Below are 17,655 nucleotides of genomic sequence, written 5' to 3' on the forward strand. Positions count from 1 at the left end.
GCTCATTCATGCAATTTTCTAATCAGCCAATCATGTGGCAGCAGCACAATGCATAAAGTTATGCAGATACAGGTCAAAAGCTTTGGTTAATGTTCATCAAAAAACAGAATGTGGAAAAATGCTCTCTTTAACTGTGACATGGTTGATAGTACCAAATGGGATGGTTTAAATATCTCAAAAACTGCAGATCTTCTGGGATCTTTTACGCACAACAGGCCCTAGAGTTTACACAGAAAAGGCACTAAAATAAAATAATATCCAGTGTGCGACAGTTCTGTGGGTGATGTGTTGTGTTGTTTTGTGAGGTCAGAGGGGAATGGTGAGACTGGTTTGAGCTGAAAGGAAGGCAACAGTAACTCAAATAACCACTCTTTACAACCATGGTGAGCAGAAAAGCATCTCAGATGGGTGATCATTGAGTTCCACTCCTGTCAGCCAAGTACAGGAATCTGAGGCTGCAGGGGGCACAGGCTCACGGAAATTGGACAGCTACCCAGTCTTTTTCCAGTCACCTGGTCTTTTTCCAGTTTGCAGCTGTGCTCACCAAAAAAATATTAGAAATATAATAGTGCAGCAGTTTGATTGAGCATTAACTGTTTATCAGTGAATCATGTTTTGTAATATATTCTGCTTGACCACTAAAATGCATTTATATGAAAATGTATATTTTACTACATAAGATACTATACTATACTATAGTTTATGATGCTAAATTGTTAGTACTTTGAATGTATCTCTTTGGGCTATCCATAAAACTAAAGACCACATCTGAAATATTATTGATCAAACAGGGCAAGACTAGAGAAAAAAGCATACATCATTTATTCATTTTTAGTAACTGCTTTATCCTGGTCAAGACTCCAGAGGATTCAGAGCGTATCCCAGGAACACTTTGTGAAGAGTGAATACACCCTTTATGGGAAACTAGTCCATTACAGGGCATCATGCACACACACACACATACACACACACACACACACACACACACACACAGCTAAGGGCAATTTAGAGGCATCAATCTACCTGTAGCAAGTTTTTGGGAGGTGAGAAGAAACTGGAGAATCTGGAGGAAAGCAATGCAAAACAAAGGAAATAATATGCAAACTCCACAAAGACAATAACACAAGCTCAGTATCAAACGAGGGATTATGGAATTGTGAGGCAGCAACGCTACCTGCTGTGCCACTGTGCCAGAAAGGCATTCAATGTAATAATTCTTTATGACAAGTTTTATCACTGGTGCTTGCAGGAGCCTACGTGCCCTACATACTTTATGTTGGCTTATTGTTTAACTGGTGGACTATGGCTGTGTAAGGTACAATTTATAGATTATAATGAACCTTCATTAGTTACCTACAGGTTTTTTCATCATTACTGATGACAATGTTCAAGCTTATTTTCCTGACAGATGACATGATACATCTTGCTTTAGTTCAATAAGGTCATACCTTTATAGACTACACAACCTTATCATCATGTCTATTTCACTTGCATTACAAATGATTCTCTGAGCTCTCTGCACGTCTGTCTCTGTGAGCTCTAAGCCTCGCAAGGACCCAGAGACTTTATTGATCTTTGAAGTTCTGGCTCTGCAGACTCTGTGTGGTGTTGAAGCATGTTGATTGCTCTCTCCTCTTAGCGGTCATCGCGCTCTTCTGCCGGCAGTATGACATCATCAAGGACAGCGATAACAGTAACAGTAAAGAGAAGGTGAAGCCGTTGTCTGAGAGGAGCACACCAGAGCACCACAGTGGAGGACTGCTCAGGAGCAAGGTCAGGGAACCCTCATGTTCTGTTCACTGCAGTGGAGTTCACATTGACCCCAGCTATCATTCTGGATTTTATATCAATACAACACCAAACTAAAACTGGCATTAAATGCTCATCATATAAGCTTTTTCATTATTGGTAACTTACTGACTGTTATTTAACTAAATGATAAATAAACATCATCTTACATAAAGCTTTATCATATCAATGATTATGCATATTTCTTTGTTACATAACCATATTTAATTTAATTTAATTTTTTTTTATTATGAGCTTTAGATTATTGTGGAGCATGCACCCATACAAGTCCTTGTAAATGAGTTGCAATAAAGCATTAGAATAAGCCCATTAATATAAACCTGTGTTATGAATTAGAAATTTAATCAATATCTTCTGACCAAACTGATTCAAGAATTCAAAATAAAAAATGCTAACATCATGTTTAAAACAGGTCTTTCATGCACATACTATTAAGAACAAAACATGAGAGTTTATTTCTGTAAACATTGTTTTCCGCTATGGGAAAGTCTTCAGGACAGAAGATTTTGCACTTGCCAGTTTGTCAGGAACATAACAAGCTTTATTTGCCATAATAACTAAAAGAGAGAGAAAAAGAGACGCTGGAGAGGAAAGAACTCTTTATAACTGCTATAACAAAAGTCATAACAGGAATTAACTTGTCTCTCGGATGTTTCACCACATTAAATGTAACTATAAATGGTTCGTTAATTAATTAAAAATTGTAATCATTGACAGATTGCTTAAAGTAAGAGAAATAAAACTCTTTGTGATGTGCTGTTATAGGAAAATAATAACACCACCCTGCTATGGATTATTTTACTATAACAGCATGCAATGTTGTGTTTCATTCCTTAATAAAAACATTGTTACCTTCATCACATTAAGTTTCATGTTAGGCTGGTCATCTTTAGTATTGTTTCAATATCAGTAAAAAAAATGAATAGAAATTAAGTTTTTTCTGGTCCATAAGCTCTTTAGCTTTAGGCAACACTGAAATCAATGCCGCAAAACACATTTTCATATAAACCTGATCGACTTTATTCTTCCAAGACTGTCTTCAAGAATCAATTGTTGTACTTTTGCAATACTAATTATAAAGTCAGAGACTGAACAAATAGTGACTGTCATGACTTTTAATGTTTAAAGATGTTGCGTTCTTCATTATTGAGTTACAGAGATGGGGGGAGGGAGGGAGGGAGAGAACATTGTTTTTTTTTAGTTTTTGTTTCTCAGGCTATCCATGGCCTGTCAATCTTACTGATTGATGAAATCTACACATTTATTATATATTTAGAGTTTTGCAAGGACCTTATGATGAATGCACACAAGGACATGGACTGAAAAACAGAAAGAAAACAGTTCAATATATTAAACCACCAGTTAATTTCAGAGATAACAGTAACTAATGACTAGCAAAAGCTGACACAATCACCATGCATGTTAAAATTACAGAAAATGATTTATGATATGATATTGATGGTTTTTTTGTTTCAACCCTGGTGAGTGTATTTCTCTCTTATAAGTGATGAGAACAAGATGGTTTTTGCATTGCAAATGTCTCGACATAAAAAACTGCAGTGAAACTGACCTACTTTTAAAATAGATCATGTACCCAGGAGGAGCAGAACCCGACAATAAAGGCCTTTGATCTTTCTACCATTTCCTTTTTCGACCTCCATTTCTCTGTGGATGCCAAGCACTTGCCGTCCTCACTTGTTAAACATTACTGCTGCCTTTTCAGCCTGTCCATGTATGTAGTTAATGCACATCAGTGTGTGATAAATGCATTTAGCCCTGTGATAAATTCATTATCGCTTTTGAAGGATCCAATAAGACATTAGCAGCATGTCAGACATAATGGCACCAAACCTTTCTGTTATATTTCAGTGCCTATTTAGTTATGTACTCCTGCAAGTTTTCCTTGTATGCCTCATTGGCCAGCCTCCGAATTATAATTTCTTTATTAGGCGTATCCAACATTGTTGCGTACACAGTATGGTGTGGGCTGTCTTATCCCAAGCTATCTATCAGTGCTGTCTGACAGAACCACTCCTTTCCTTACAAGTGCACAAATGATGGCTAGATTAAGGAAATGGGCCTTTAAGTGACATTTCCTCTTCTTATTTCCCCTGTGCTCTGCAGTTTCATCAGTCTGTGCCATCTATCAACATCATAGAGGTCTAATCGGACGAGTGAAGATGTTTGCTCTTCCCACTGTCAACATGATGCTACATTGCTGTAAACCTTCTCCACCACAGAGTCAGGATGCCATGTACAAGGAACCGTTATTCACACTGGCTGCCACTGAAGCTAGAACTTTCCATCCCACAACTATGAGCATGCACGCTCAATGTGTCAAAAGCAGTCTATTCCTGTAGGGTAATTGTACATAAAGTGAAGTAGAGCTGTATTAAGGGAGCTCATTCCCACTGGGTTTTATGTTCATTCAGTGTGATTACAGTGCACACTTTTCATTCTGGGATCACGTGATTACATTGTGTTTCTAATATGGTACTGTGTGGTCCTGTGAAAGGCTACTGTAGAAGAACAGGGTTTTTAATGGTTCCACGTTTGTGTGTGTGTGTGTGTGTGTGTGTGCGTGTGTGTGTGTGTGTGTGTGTGTGTGCGTGCGTGAACACCCGGTCACAGCCCCTGAAACTGCTGAATGAAGCCAAGTGTGCACTCTGGCACATAATTAACGTAAGCTCTTGTGCCATCATGGCCAAAAATGTTCCTAAAACAAGTTTTCTTAGAAAATACTTATACAATAGAAAGATTAGAAGGCCGTGTCACTGTTGGATATATGATGAATGCACTTTTGATTTGAGTACACCAGAACTGATTAAAACTTTTAAAAAAAAAATGCTTTGTTTGCACTATAAGTATATATGGATAGTTTGGGTAACATTTTACATTAAGGCATCCTTAACTATCATCATTTTAGCTTTAGTTAACACACCATAAACTTTGCATTATTATACCATAAGTAATGTTAAATATGTAATTAATGCCTTTTTAAAAATAACGAACCAAATAAACCAAATAATTAATATTTTCATTATGAAATGTTTATTTCATCTGTACATATAAATATGTGTCAATACAGATCAATATGAATAAAGCCTGTATTAATATTTGCAGTGGTTAATATTAATATTTGCAGTGTGATAAAATTCATAAGTATTGCTGAATGGTGAAGTCCAGTATTTACATCTGGAGACCTGAGTTCAGTTGATTATTATTTTAGTAAAATGCTGTAATTTCATTTATGGTCATTTTTTGTGGACTTACTATATTATTTTTAGTCTTGAATGAAATAATGCAGGTGTATTTAGTTAAAATTAAAAAAAAAAAAAAAAAAAAAAAAAAAGTAACACTTTATTTTAAGGAACACACATTCTGGGTTAATTACAGTCTTGTTCTTTGTTCAGTAAACCCCAAATTAGACACTCGTAAATGGTTTGTACTGGTTCAGATTTTGGTGAACTGGTTAACTTTTTTGGTTTGTACTGGTTCATATTTGGTGAGTTGTTTTGTGAAAATGTCTAATAGATGCATTATTAGTTGTGATAATGTGCAATAAATGCTCTGTTATGTAAATTATCAGGCATAAATTAATCATCTAAATCTCTTATTAGTTTGTAATTGGTGACATGTAGATTCTAGGTAGCATCAAGTGACCTGCAGTTTATTTTAGGAGCTTATAAAAGCTGAATAAATCACTAATACTACAATGTGTTCTATATTGTAAAGTCAAGTTTTCGTCATCACTTATTAGAAGCTAAAAAGCACTAAACAAGTTTTACAAAAGACAATTTTGTCATAACTGATAATGTGTTTTAGTCCTTTTCAAAGAACACATCCCCAATGACGAATTATGAATTGTTGATGAATAAACACTAATTCAAAGTGAATAAATCAATTAAAAGTATCTCATTTGGGCTTTATTGAACAAAGAACAAGCCCTTCATTACCCCTAATGTGTGTTCCTTGAAATTAAGTGTTACAAAACAAACAAAACATTTAATGTTGTTTTGTTATTTAACATTATTTATAATTTATTAATGCTGAAGTTTGTTTTGTTAATGTTAAATCGTGTAGTAAATGTTACTAAAGGGAATTTTAATATAAAGCATTACTCATCATTGCAAACTGTTTGCTGTATTGTTTTTCACATACAGATTTAAAGGTTTGGGTTATACTGGTACGACTATATGTATGTGTGAGAATGTTTCAGTGTTTAAAGCTCACAACTAGAGCTAAATAAGTAGTGAAGTTAAGTCTCAGAAATATTAGTTAGAATGCATGTTAGTCATTGGCTTGTATATATTGTCTAAAAATACTGACTGCGTGCAACACTGTTAATTTTATATGACAAAACAGTAACCGAAAATAGCATTTCTGTCACTTTGGAGGTACCTGTGCAAAGTTTAAGTAATTCAACTTATTGCCATTAGTATTTTCCAGCAATAAATACATATAATACATAAACAGTATAGCAAATTTTTTCAAAAAGGTCTTCATAAAAACACAACATAATTTAAACACTACCATGCTTTCAAGAAATTGGCCTTAACTTTATGACAGACTCTGAAGCTATAGATCTCATATATATATATATATATATATATATATATATATATATATATATATATATATATATATATGTGTGTATATATGAGCTATGTGGAATGACTGTAATGCTTATAATTAGCTAATGCTTATAATTCATCTACTGTAAATCAAGTTTGACTACAGATCATAATTTATACAGTTACCAAGATCATTACAAGAAAGTTTACACATCAAATCAGATGTTAGTCATGACACATGCATGGTGCATAGAGCTAAATTCAAAATTCTACTGAATTCTTTATTCGTTTTTTTTTTTTCTTGTTTGAAAATTGAAATATTCAGATTTTGCTATCTTCTGTTCCTCTACATTATTAATTACAATAAAGATTACTGAATAATAGACTGGCATTTGGTTTTGTTCATTGAATATTATGCCACAAATACAGTATTCAAATAAAAGCAAAGTTTTTGAATAAAGTTATGTGGAAAACTAATGACTAATTTTATCAGTGTTAAACTCTTGCACATATAGTACAACTAGTGCAACATATTAGTTTAAACAAAATCATTATTTAAATCCTGAATCTTGTTTCTTATTTTTAGTAAGGCTTTATCCTGACTAGAGTCGTGGTGGATTTGTGGCCTATTTTGGAAAAACTGGGCGTCAGTCATGAGTAAACCCTCCATCACAGAGCACCATGCACCAAATTTGAGGACCTGATGCCTGATTTTGATTTGCTTTGATCCAATCCGTGCCAAAATAAGTAAAAAGGTCAGATGATACAATCATAAGGTTTTTTGTTTGTTTGTTTTATTGAAAGAATTATAACTGTTAACATGTTTGGTATTCGGAGGAAGCAGGGCATGAACCCAGTAGGTCATTAAGGACTTGAAACACTTAAGAAAAATCAGAAATTATGACTGCACCTGCCTAATCTGCCTTTCAGTGTGTGTGTGTGATAGTTTTCCCCACGTCATGGGGTAAAGCCAATGAGATCACATTTTTTCCACATTCTAATGTTTGATGTGAACATTAACTGAAGCTCATGATTTTATGCATTGAGCTGCTGCCACATGATTGGCTGATTGGATAGTTGCATGAGTGTACAGGTGTTCCTAATAAAGTAGACAGTGAGTGTATATATACATGCTATAGCTTAACTTATTTGGCTTAGTTTTTTTTATTATTATTATAATGGCATGACATGAAATCAGGTAGTTTACAGAAGTTAGACGCTGATGATGACATCAGTGTATAAATACAGGCAACATGCACCACAAGATTCACTCACATAATAATAATAATAAAAAAAACTAAGCCAAAAATATTTCCCTCCTAAGTAATAGTGACAAAAGCACTGACAGCATGTTCTACTGACTGGGCTGTAATGAAATGAAGGGTGCTGTATGTACCAGCTGCATGGCATAGTGGGAAACTTTGACTCGGGGTGCTAAATTGATTCAACTGCAGAAGTGCACTGCAGGTGACCAGCATGAGTCAGTAAAGATCATACAGTGTGACACAGTCATAAATCTCTCTGCCAATTATCGCTGCAGCCATCTGGGGAACATATTCGAGAGCTCACAACAGAAACAAGAAGGATGACTCTACATCTGTTTTGTGAAGGATCACTCAAAAGTTCTGCTCTTATTATTCTGACTTTTTAAAATATGTTGTACAGATTCCATTTTCAACAAAATTCTGAACATATATTACATTTTCAGTGCTTTATTGATTGATTTGAATACCATATACAATAGATTACACAATACTTTGTTTGTGTAAATTTAAACTTTGCATAGATCTTTAAAAAAAAAATAGCACCATCAAATTAATTAACCACAGTTGTCCACAAAATGTTAAAAATTACACGGGAAATAATTACTTTGCTCTCCAGCGTGTATGAATCATCCCAGTTTCTTGTATTAGATTGAATGCATCATATACATATAAACTGGATGTGTATAAATGGAATGTCCTTCATTTAGTATCTCTGTAGTCATGCAGGACTCTGCACTGACATGGTGCATGCAAGCTGGTGGAGCACAAATGTCTTCATTTATACAAAATAAGCTGAAATAACATGTCATATAAACCATTAAGATATGCAACCTAATTATTTTAAATGTTATGAGACAGACATAAATTAATAAATATATTAAAAATGTCCAAAACCATATTAAACCTATACAAAACTATACAAAAGGTGAAATACCTAAATTTGGTATTTCATACTAACGGCAAGCAGGTAACAAAAAATAAGTCTAAGATAACAAGGAAAAAACTGACTGAGAAGTAAAACCACCTGTTTGACCTTTTGTACTTCTCGAGAAAAAGGAAGGAATTCACCTTCATTGTGCCTCTGTTATAGTTTGACCTTGGAAGAAAAAGGACAGAAAAGCAGGTATAAATGAGGAGCTTTTCAGTGCGCGGTCAGCAGATGGATTTCCCATCAATTGCTTTCTGGTGGAAAGTGAGAAAATGTCCTAGATGTGCAGGAAAACATGACTTATTGTACACATTTCCGAGAGCTCAAGAGTAATTTCCTTCAAACTTGCACATTTGAGACTGTTAAATGGCAACATATTCCATTGTAAATAACTATAAAACACCATAATGCACATTTTTCAAATGAAATGAAAAGCAAGCCATCAAAGAGATTTCACAGAACTATATAAATCTACATAAGGTAAGTAAATGATAAAAAATTGGATAAATCTCACAAATTCAGACACTGTGATTAATTGCTGCTATAATTATATATAATTCTACAATATATATATAACAGTTCTGAACATACGGATAATAAACAATTTCTGAAGGATTTCCATCGGAGCAACTGTGAGCCGGCACACCTGAGGCTTTGTCAGTAGATTAGTGCTAAAAGAGTGACAGCATCAGTTACCCTGCTATCCTTATAAGAAAAAAATCTGTCATTACCATGAGCGCTATGTCTCAGGGATGGGGACACGGGCAGAACCCAGTTTAAACACAGTGTTAATAATCATCTCTAAGGCTAGTGGAGGGCTGGGGGAAATGACTATGATCTAACATCATGATGCACTTGTCTGAGTATTGCATGTGCATATCAATAGTATTGTCAGTGCTTTTGTTACTTGATTGTTACTCATTGTTACAAGCACCTGATTGGACATTAAACGTACTGAGTGTACTGAGTGTGTTATTTTCCCTAGCTAATCACTTAAATTTTTGTCAATCTTCAATGAAAAAAATCTCTAAACTTATAGCTTTTCATAAAATGTTCTTGATGATGCTTTAACAAAACTAAATGCCGCTATACAAATTGTATCACAAAGATGCCTAAGTATTGAGGTAATGATATTTTTTGACATATTACCAAGACCTAGGCCTGTAAAATCTTTAGGTCTTTATAAATGCCAGAATTGATCTGTATCTATGTATGAGATCACTCAACCATCATTAATGACCATTTCACTAGTACGCTCTTAAAAATCAAAGATGCTAGAAAGGTTCTTTACTGTAAAAGAACTACTTTTTTTGGTTCTTTAAAGAGCATTTTAACTGATCATTCTTTGACCATTCATTCATTTTTTTAGTTTTACAATATCATAAATGCATGGATATATCATATAGAAGGATTTTATAACTGGAAATTATTTTTCAGACCCTTACAGTGAAAAATTCTTTTCGGAATCTATAAATGTCACTGTATCTTTAGTTTTGAGTGTGTAATTAATTTTTTTTGTATTAAAATGTGGATAACAAATTTTACAAATTTTCTGTATGTAGATTTTCTTGAAGCTGGTCACATATAAAGGCTACAAAATATAAAGTCTGCTGGTGAAAAAACACCAGCAAATCTGTAAACCTTCAGCAGGGAGCAAACGGATTTATATGAACAGCTGCAATTTTAATAAGCCACGTTTTGCAAAAACAATGCAAAATATGGTTTAGTTGAACAGTATACTAGTGTCTCTGAGCTCCAAGCTCTGCAGTCTTTTCTTTCTAATGTTGTGAAAACACAAATTAATAGATCAGTTACACTAGAAATAAGCTAATTAAATATATGGGGCGCTCTTGTTGCTGTCATTTGGTATTATGTGCTTACAGTGCATGATGTACCTTCTACATTTGTAGATAATGATAGTGTTCTTTTTGTCAATGTTTGTGTGTGTGTGTTTAATCTGTCTCTTCACTGCTGAGAGACATGCAGTTCTCCTCCAGTGGGCTCACAGCTGCATCCTCAAACACTGTTCTGGAGCAGGAATCTGCCAGTCTGACTCTGACAGAGAAGAGAAAAACAACCAAAAAGAAGATTAACGAAGATATTAGCAATATGCAAATTAATAAATACTGATAAAAACTGATATCAAAACAACTGATATGAATATTGTCTATTTAGAGTGCTAATGAAGTTCCCAGAATTCAAAAAGCAGTTTAGAAATAACACAATCATAAAGTAACAGCACTCAACAGGTCAGTTAAATGAAAGATGCTTATAATTATTCCTAAATCTATTCCTATGGTGTCCCACAAAAGAGCCATACTGCTAATAAGAAGAATGTATGAGGACTGAGAACAAGAATCTATTAGAAAATCAATGTGTATACGCTAAAATGAATTGAGATTTGTTAAGTTGGTGATGAACTTGTTAGCTTTACATTTTTTTTAAAGAAAGTTTGTTTAGGATTTCTAACATTAACTGCAAACCCACTGCATGGTGTAATATGTAGAGGAAATAGAGGAAGAGCTATGCCCTGACCCGACTGTTAACAAAGACAGCAGAGGAGCTCAGTTTCATCTCATCACTGCCTCAATGCTGGAGTCACCCCAGTGTTAGTACTTGGTCCACTTTTGTTTTCCCATGCTGTATATACTAAATAACTGATTAACTGATTAGATCATGGGGCTTCTCATACAACTGCTACACTGATGACATTCGACTTTACTTCTCTTTTTTCTATCCAATGCCCTTTCTTCACAGCATCGAAATACAATCTTTCCTGATTACAGACACATTCAATTGTTCTTACAAGTGTTAGTTATTTCCTGGTTTCACTACTATAACTCTCTGCTTGCTTTATCTCTTTAAGCTATATCTCTTCTGCAAATAATTCAGAATGCTGCTATGTGCATGGTTGCTGAGTTCTCTCATGCAGGTCAATCCACTGGCTTTCCATTCCAGTAAGAATCAAATTAAAACTACTGTCCTTGTATTCCAGGTATCTAAGTGCTCTGCACCACATAATCTATGTATCCTGGTTCAGAATTACACCTGCCTGCCAACTCTTTAACCTAAGATCATAAGCATGCTCTTAATGCATGATTTCACTGCTTCTGTGTCCTCAGTGGAGGAATGAGCTTCTCCCTTCATTCTGGAAACCCCCACATCTCTATTCTCTCTGTACATGACTAAAGAATATCTCTTCAGACAACCTCTAGGATAGTGCGTTGTTATTTATATCTACTCGTACCGAATAGCTACTCATACTTTTATGTTTCTTAGTTTTCTAAATGTACTTGTATTACATTATTAATGTATTAATTTGACTTATTTGTATTATTTATGGAATTAGGTATGAAATCATACTTTTTGTGTTACCAAATACTGGGGGTTGCACATCTACTCATTTTTACTAGTTGACCAGTAATTAATAAAAATAGTCGACTAGTCAACTAGCTGTCTTGTCCATCATTTAAAACCACAAATCAATGCAATACACAGGCTGCGAATTACCAGCTTCCAGCTTCATTGCTTTTAACGCTACACTGTTAATGACAAAATTATATAAATTGCAATGCAATAAATGTGATACATAAACCTATGTATCATATTTAACTCATATTATACTTAGGGATGCACCAGTTCTTCAAATGCATTTGTGTGGATGAGCTGATGTCTCGGCTGAAATCATTGTTTCTGAAACTGAGAGTGAGCAGCACAGTGCAGAAGCTCCATACAGCTTAATGCTGGGTGGAGGATGCAACATCTAAAGCATTGTCTAGGTGTTTTTTTCTGCCATGTTCAACTCTGACATCAGTTGCATCAGAAAACAAATCTGGATCAGCCTCTTTGAGTAGGCATATGCTGTTGATCTGAACTAGCTGAGTGGTACTGAATACTGATGTGCAACCCGCAGCTTTGAAAGCGCTCTTTCACACAGCGCTGGTCACAACAGAATTAACTAACTACAGGAGGAATTCTTCAGGCAGAAGCGGGATTAAAAAACAGTCTCAAGCACACTTCTCCATTTCATGCAAAATGATATTAAAGTGTTAATGGTCCATTAAAGCAAAAGAAAAAAAGACTTTTCCCAGCATACTCTTGTGCAGCTGGCTGTAGGCTTCATCTTGTCTGAAATAGGTTCAGAGGAACAAATTAGCCTACATTTAGCCTACTTTCTTTACCATCTGCCTGCATCTGCTTACCATCTCCCTCACTGTTTTTAACACTGACTCTACTGGTCAACAGCTCTCCACTAAGCTATGCCACCTCTACCACCTACACCATTCTCACACTTACGCAAACCAGCACTGAGCTCTACATATATCTATATCGCCAATATAAAATGTATATTCACATTATAGACACCCCCCCCCCCCCCCCTTACCTCACTTACCTGTGTCCATCTCCTCCACCCCCACAGTGCTGCATGACACGTGACAAAAAACAGTGTGTTAATCCTTGCAATATTAGGCTGTAATTACATCATATAATGTCTTAGCTCAAATGCTCATCTCTAAACTCTCTCAGCATTTGTGGCATAAGCAAAATAAGCATATAAGTATGACTGGAATGATGCTTTGATGGATGCTTTTCCGACACCATCGGTACAAGTGTTTCCTCTATATTTATGATAGCTGCCCATACACTGCTTGATGAAAAAATTAATGAGAGAGATAACGATTTGGACTGATCTCATTTGAAGAGATTTATGTCGATGAGCTTTTTTACATCAGTGATCCTGGCCACATTCCTCGTTACATTACAGTAATAACAGTGGGCTCTTGTTGCCAGGGTAAGTGATATGATTTATACCTTCTGGAAGACCAAGCATATTAATGCACTGGAATGACACCAGTGTTGACTACCACCATTGGTAGCAGTGAACAATATTAATCACTCTGATCATTTAGACAAACAGAGTTTCTGTTTGCTCAAGAGGATCCTGGGTATTAGGTTAGTGTTCTCAGCCTGTCGGTCCCTCTGTGCATCACCTGCTAGGATTAAATATCTAATCTCTAATTAGACTGTGTTCACTCTCCAGGTCCATAAGCTGAGCTGCCTGTAGCCTTGTACCTACAACTGTTTTAAGGCGTGCTAGAACATACCTAATTATTATATTATGACAAAGGAACCCTGATATTAATATCTGGCACTTTAATTGTTTTAATAGAACAGCATTGTTGAATTCTCAAATCTGATTAGTCAGAAGGTGTTGACCAATCAGCTTGGCATCAGGTTATATCACACCGCCTCATCATGGTTTATTTTTCCCAGCATGACCCATTGTGTTTTACTCCTCCTTTATAAACCCATCCAGCTCAGTTAAAATGCATGAATCTGATTGGTCAGAAGATTTTGATTAATTTTCTATAGCAGCACAGCTCCGACAGTAGTGCCTGCTGTAATTCAAATCACAGGTTCATATAAATGCGCTCATTCTAATACATTATCGATTCTATAGTCACAACACAGGAATTTCTTTGGGGGACAATCCACGTTATATAAGACTAATAATAAACATATAACAGCTTTTTGTTATTTAACAAAGAAAATGTATAATTGCTAGTATGGTGAAGTTTTCTGCAGAGATACGTTTGTGGAAGGAGTCAGTAAGTTTTCTATTATGGGAATGTCTTCAGTACAGAGGAATTTGCACTTTCAGTATCACATGTAAACATCTGCACTGAAATAGGTGGTTTGTAAAGTTACACCAAATATCTTCTATTTGTAGAACCTATACAATCAAACCTTAACAATGTTAAACACATATTAATGGCAGACAAGTTACAGAGTTCTTAAACTCTAAACATACAGACTATTACTCAGATATTTGTTTTAATATACACTGTATGCCCAACAGTATGTGGACACTTGCCCATCACACCTATATGTGGGCCTTCCCCAAGCTGTTGCCCAAAAGTTGGATGCACATAATCATCTAATATCTTTGTATGCTGTAGCGAAGACTTTCTTCTCTGGAACTATGGGACCCAAACCTGTTCCAGCATGACAATGCCCCTGTGCACAAAGCTAGGTCCAGGAAAACTTGGTTTGCCAACGTTGGTGTGGAAGAACTCAAGTGGCCTGTACAGAGTCCTGACCTCAACCCCACTGAACACCTTTGGGATGAACTGTAACGAAGCTACATGCCAGACCTCTTCACCCAACATCGGTGCCTGACCTCACTAATGCTCTTGTAGCTGAATGAGCACAAATCCCCACAGCCATGCTTCAAAATCTAGTGGAAAGCCTTCCCAGAAGAGTGGAGCTTATTATAACTGCAAAGGGGGATTAAATCTGGACTGGGATGTTCAATAAGCACATATGGGTGTGATGGTCAGGTGTCCACAAACTTTTGGCTATTTGGTGTATATTATTTAATAAATACTATGACTTATTCAGTAACTACAATGAAACTAATAAGAACAGTATGTAGTTCTGAGAGTGAGGAGTGCTGGAGAGTGAGGATATGCTGATGGGCCCTAGTATAGGGCCTAAGTACAGAATTTTCATTATCTAAAAAATATATATCATTATCTTTTTGGAAAGAACATACTTCAGTGGAACATAGGCCTGCATAATCCTTATGTATTTCTTCACAATCAGTAGTTTTAAATCCCAAGGCACAAGGTTATGCAAACTGTTAAAACACTCTGTAGGCAAATTTTAGCGGAACCAATTTCAACTTATTCAACTTATTGAATCCCCATAGGGATTCTCAAACTCTAAGATTAGCATCTTATTCACTACTGCAATGGGGAAAAGTTAAAATTAGGTAAGTATATTAGAGCTGGCAGGTGCAGCATGCAAGGATATGAGTCCTGACATGAAGCACTTCACTGAAACTGCTTCCTCAGAAAACCATTTAGGGGATACAAAGATTTCTCGTGTTTAAATGACTGTACACAGGAGCTGTTTTTAAGAATTCATGAAAAGACATCTGTTATATTATCATGATAATTTAGCAGCTTTATAAGTGAAAGGGCATAAATTGAAATGACACCATCAGTCTATTAGGGTATTGGCATCATGCACCTGCTTCATATCATAGTCTTTTTAAACACCAAAGAACACAATCAAATGTCTGACTCCAAGAGTTTAGAAAGTGCTATTAAAGAATGTGGTCTGTTTAATTTATCCTAAAAGTAATGATATTTTGCATAATGATAATAGCTACCATTAGAAAAGGAAATGTGTTTTTGCTATTTTGCCTACTCTCACATTCAGGCACCTTTAGCAGTTTGGCACAAACAGTGAAAACCTTGATAGAATTGTGGAGCCTTCACGCTCTTTCTCATCATATGCCAAAGACACTCCACTTGCAAGAAATTATTGAGAAAAAATTCAGAAGGCTCGTCAAATCCACCCCATATATTTTTTTCATTCAAAGCTGCTGATGATATGCATTGATATGCTGAAACAGACTGCGCCATTCTTCATGTCTGATGCTTGAAATAAAATCAGGAGTCATTTTTTGCGGTTTATACTGTGTGGTGAGTTCTCTCTTTCTCTCCCCCTCTCTCTCCATTTCTCTTTCTCTCCTTTTTATGAAACAGCAGTTCACCTTAGGATGGAAGAACACATTAGTTGTGTATACGAAGCTAAACACTTTACAAATAGCCTGGTTTGTACATCAAACTGGATCCAGTTAAGGGAGAAAATAAGACAATATGGCCCATCATTCTTAGCCGCTAAACAAGAAAATAACTGCACATGTCCAAGGTAAGCTGTAAGCCTGTTTATGCATCATATTATTAAAAAAAAAATCTGTAGAGTGACATATCACTCTCCCTGGGGAGAAGAAAAGACACAGCTCATATACGGTGCATTGAATATGCTGAATATCACAGTTGTACAGTGTGTATTTGTGAAATGTGCTGCACTTGGAACGCTCTCAACCTTAAACATGTGCCCAATAATAATAAGCTTTGGGATTAGCCTTTGCAGTCGTATGCAAAACCCTTTCAACCCTTATAGCACAGGACGTGATCAAGAGAACTAATCTGTGTGTGCACTCTTTTTTATATTAATTAATTTTATTAATGTACATGCACATAAAACACATAAATGAACACAAAAATAATTTTTTTATAGAATTATAAAAACATTATGTTATTGTTCTAAACAAAATGTGTATCAATTACATTCATATTTCAAGCCAATGAATATATGCCTACAATTAATATATGGATAACCACTGAAGTTTGTACTGTAGTCATTGTAAAACAACAACAACTCTTCCTAGTACTGGGAAGAAGACTTAATGGACCTACCTTGAGAATGTGTTGAGGCCTTCTTCTTCCATATCCTAAAAAAAAGAAATGACATTCTGAGAATTGATATCAATGACACATCTAGGCTCTGGTGTCTATATCACATGTTCTACCTTTTTGCTTTAAAAGAAAAAGAATGGCCTGTTTTTACCCAGATTTAAGACCAGTTTTGTATTTGATCTCTCTGTGAGTTAACTGTTACGTGCACATTATCCAGTGTTTTACAGATTGCAGACTGGTTGTATTGTAAACAAGTTCCTGTCTTTTCAATGAAGGGAATTCAATCACCATAAAAAAATTCAATTAACAAGAGGCCAGTCTATCGGGGAGTACAGCTGAAGTAGCTGATCGATGTAATCTTGCATAAGGATTCCGTGGTGAGTGATTATATTGCAGTCTAAAGCCAGGCTGTCCTTCATTTATTTATGAGAAGGTCAGACCCTCAGTAGTAAAACCTTTAGATTCAGCGTTTCATAATGGACTGTTTTATCAAAAGAGACAGAATGGCCAGGCATCACTGTGGTCTCTGTTGGGAAGTGGGTTTTTCCTGACTAAATATCCACAGGCACATGAACTCTCTCTTATTTTTCTTTTGCACAAGGTTATGCTAGTGTAAATGCCAACATATTGATCCTCCTTACTGAATTACAGAAATAATAAAGATGATACCGGCACATAGGATTTGATAACCCTGCAGGTTCCAGCATGAGGAACTTTGCTTTACATGAAATTGAGTAGAATTAACTGAATAGGATTAACTGAAACATCACAGTCTCATATCATTCAGTTATTTGTAGGTTAGCAGA

At 35.5% G+C, this 17,655-nt stretch overlaps 2 protein-coding genes across 5 annotated transcripts in view; one reads left to right on the forward strand and one right to left on the reverse strand.

The window, feature by feature from the left end:
* fndc4a (fibronectin type III domain containing 4a) overlaps window positions 1-6,380 on the forward strand; it is a 28,412-nt gene extending 22,032 nt beyond the window's left edge. For both annotated transcript variants that reach the window (XM_034313491.2, XM_034313492.2), the window contains 2 exons: window positions 1,640-1,773; window positions 3,934-6,380. In XM_034313491.2, the coding sequence (XP_034169382.1) occupies window positions 1,640-1,773; window positions 3,934-3,975 (176 nt within the window). In that variant the 3' untranslated portion in view covers window positions 3,976-6,380. The remainder of the gene's footprint in view (window positions 1-1,639; window positions 1,774-3,933) is intronic.
* A 1,342-nt stretch (window positions 6,381-7,722) lies between these two features.
* The window catches only part of si:dkey-71h2.2 (low density lipoprotein receptor adapter protein 1), a 35,917-nt gene continuing 25,984 nt past the window's right edge, over window positions 7,723-17,655 (reverse strand). The window contains exons 8-10 of one of the 3 annotated variants that reach the window (XM_034313420.2): window positions 16,850-16,884; window positions 12,961-12,998; window positions 7,723-10,631 (exon numbers count right to left, since the gene is read on the reverse strand). In XM_034313420.2, coding sequence (XP_034169311.2) covers window positions 12,962-12,998; window positions 16,850-16,884 — 72 coding nt within the window. In that variant the 3' untranslated portion in view covers window positions 7,723-10,631; window position 12,961. The remainder of the gene's footprint in view (window positions 10,632-12,960; window positions 12,999-16,849; window positions 16,885-17,655) is intronic. The other 2 variants (XM_026944694.3, XM_034313419.2) reach the window with 2 other exon arrangements.

This window comes from Pangasianodon hypophthalmus, chromosome 19 (genome assembly GCF_027358585.1).
Source record: "Pangasianodon hypophthalmus isolate fPanHyp1 chromosome 19, fPanHyp1.pri, whole genome shotgun sequence".
In the NCBI taxonomy this organism is placed as follows: Eukaryota; Metazoa; Chordata; class Actinopteri; order Siluriformes; family Pangasiidae; genus Pangasianodon; species Pangasianodon hypophthalmus.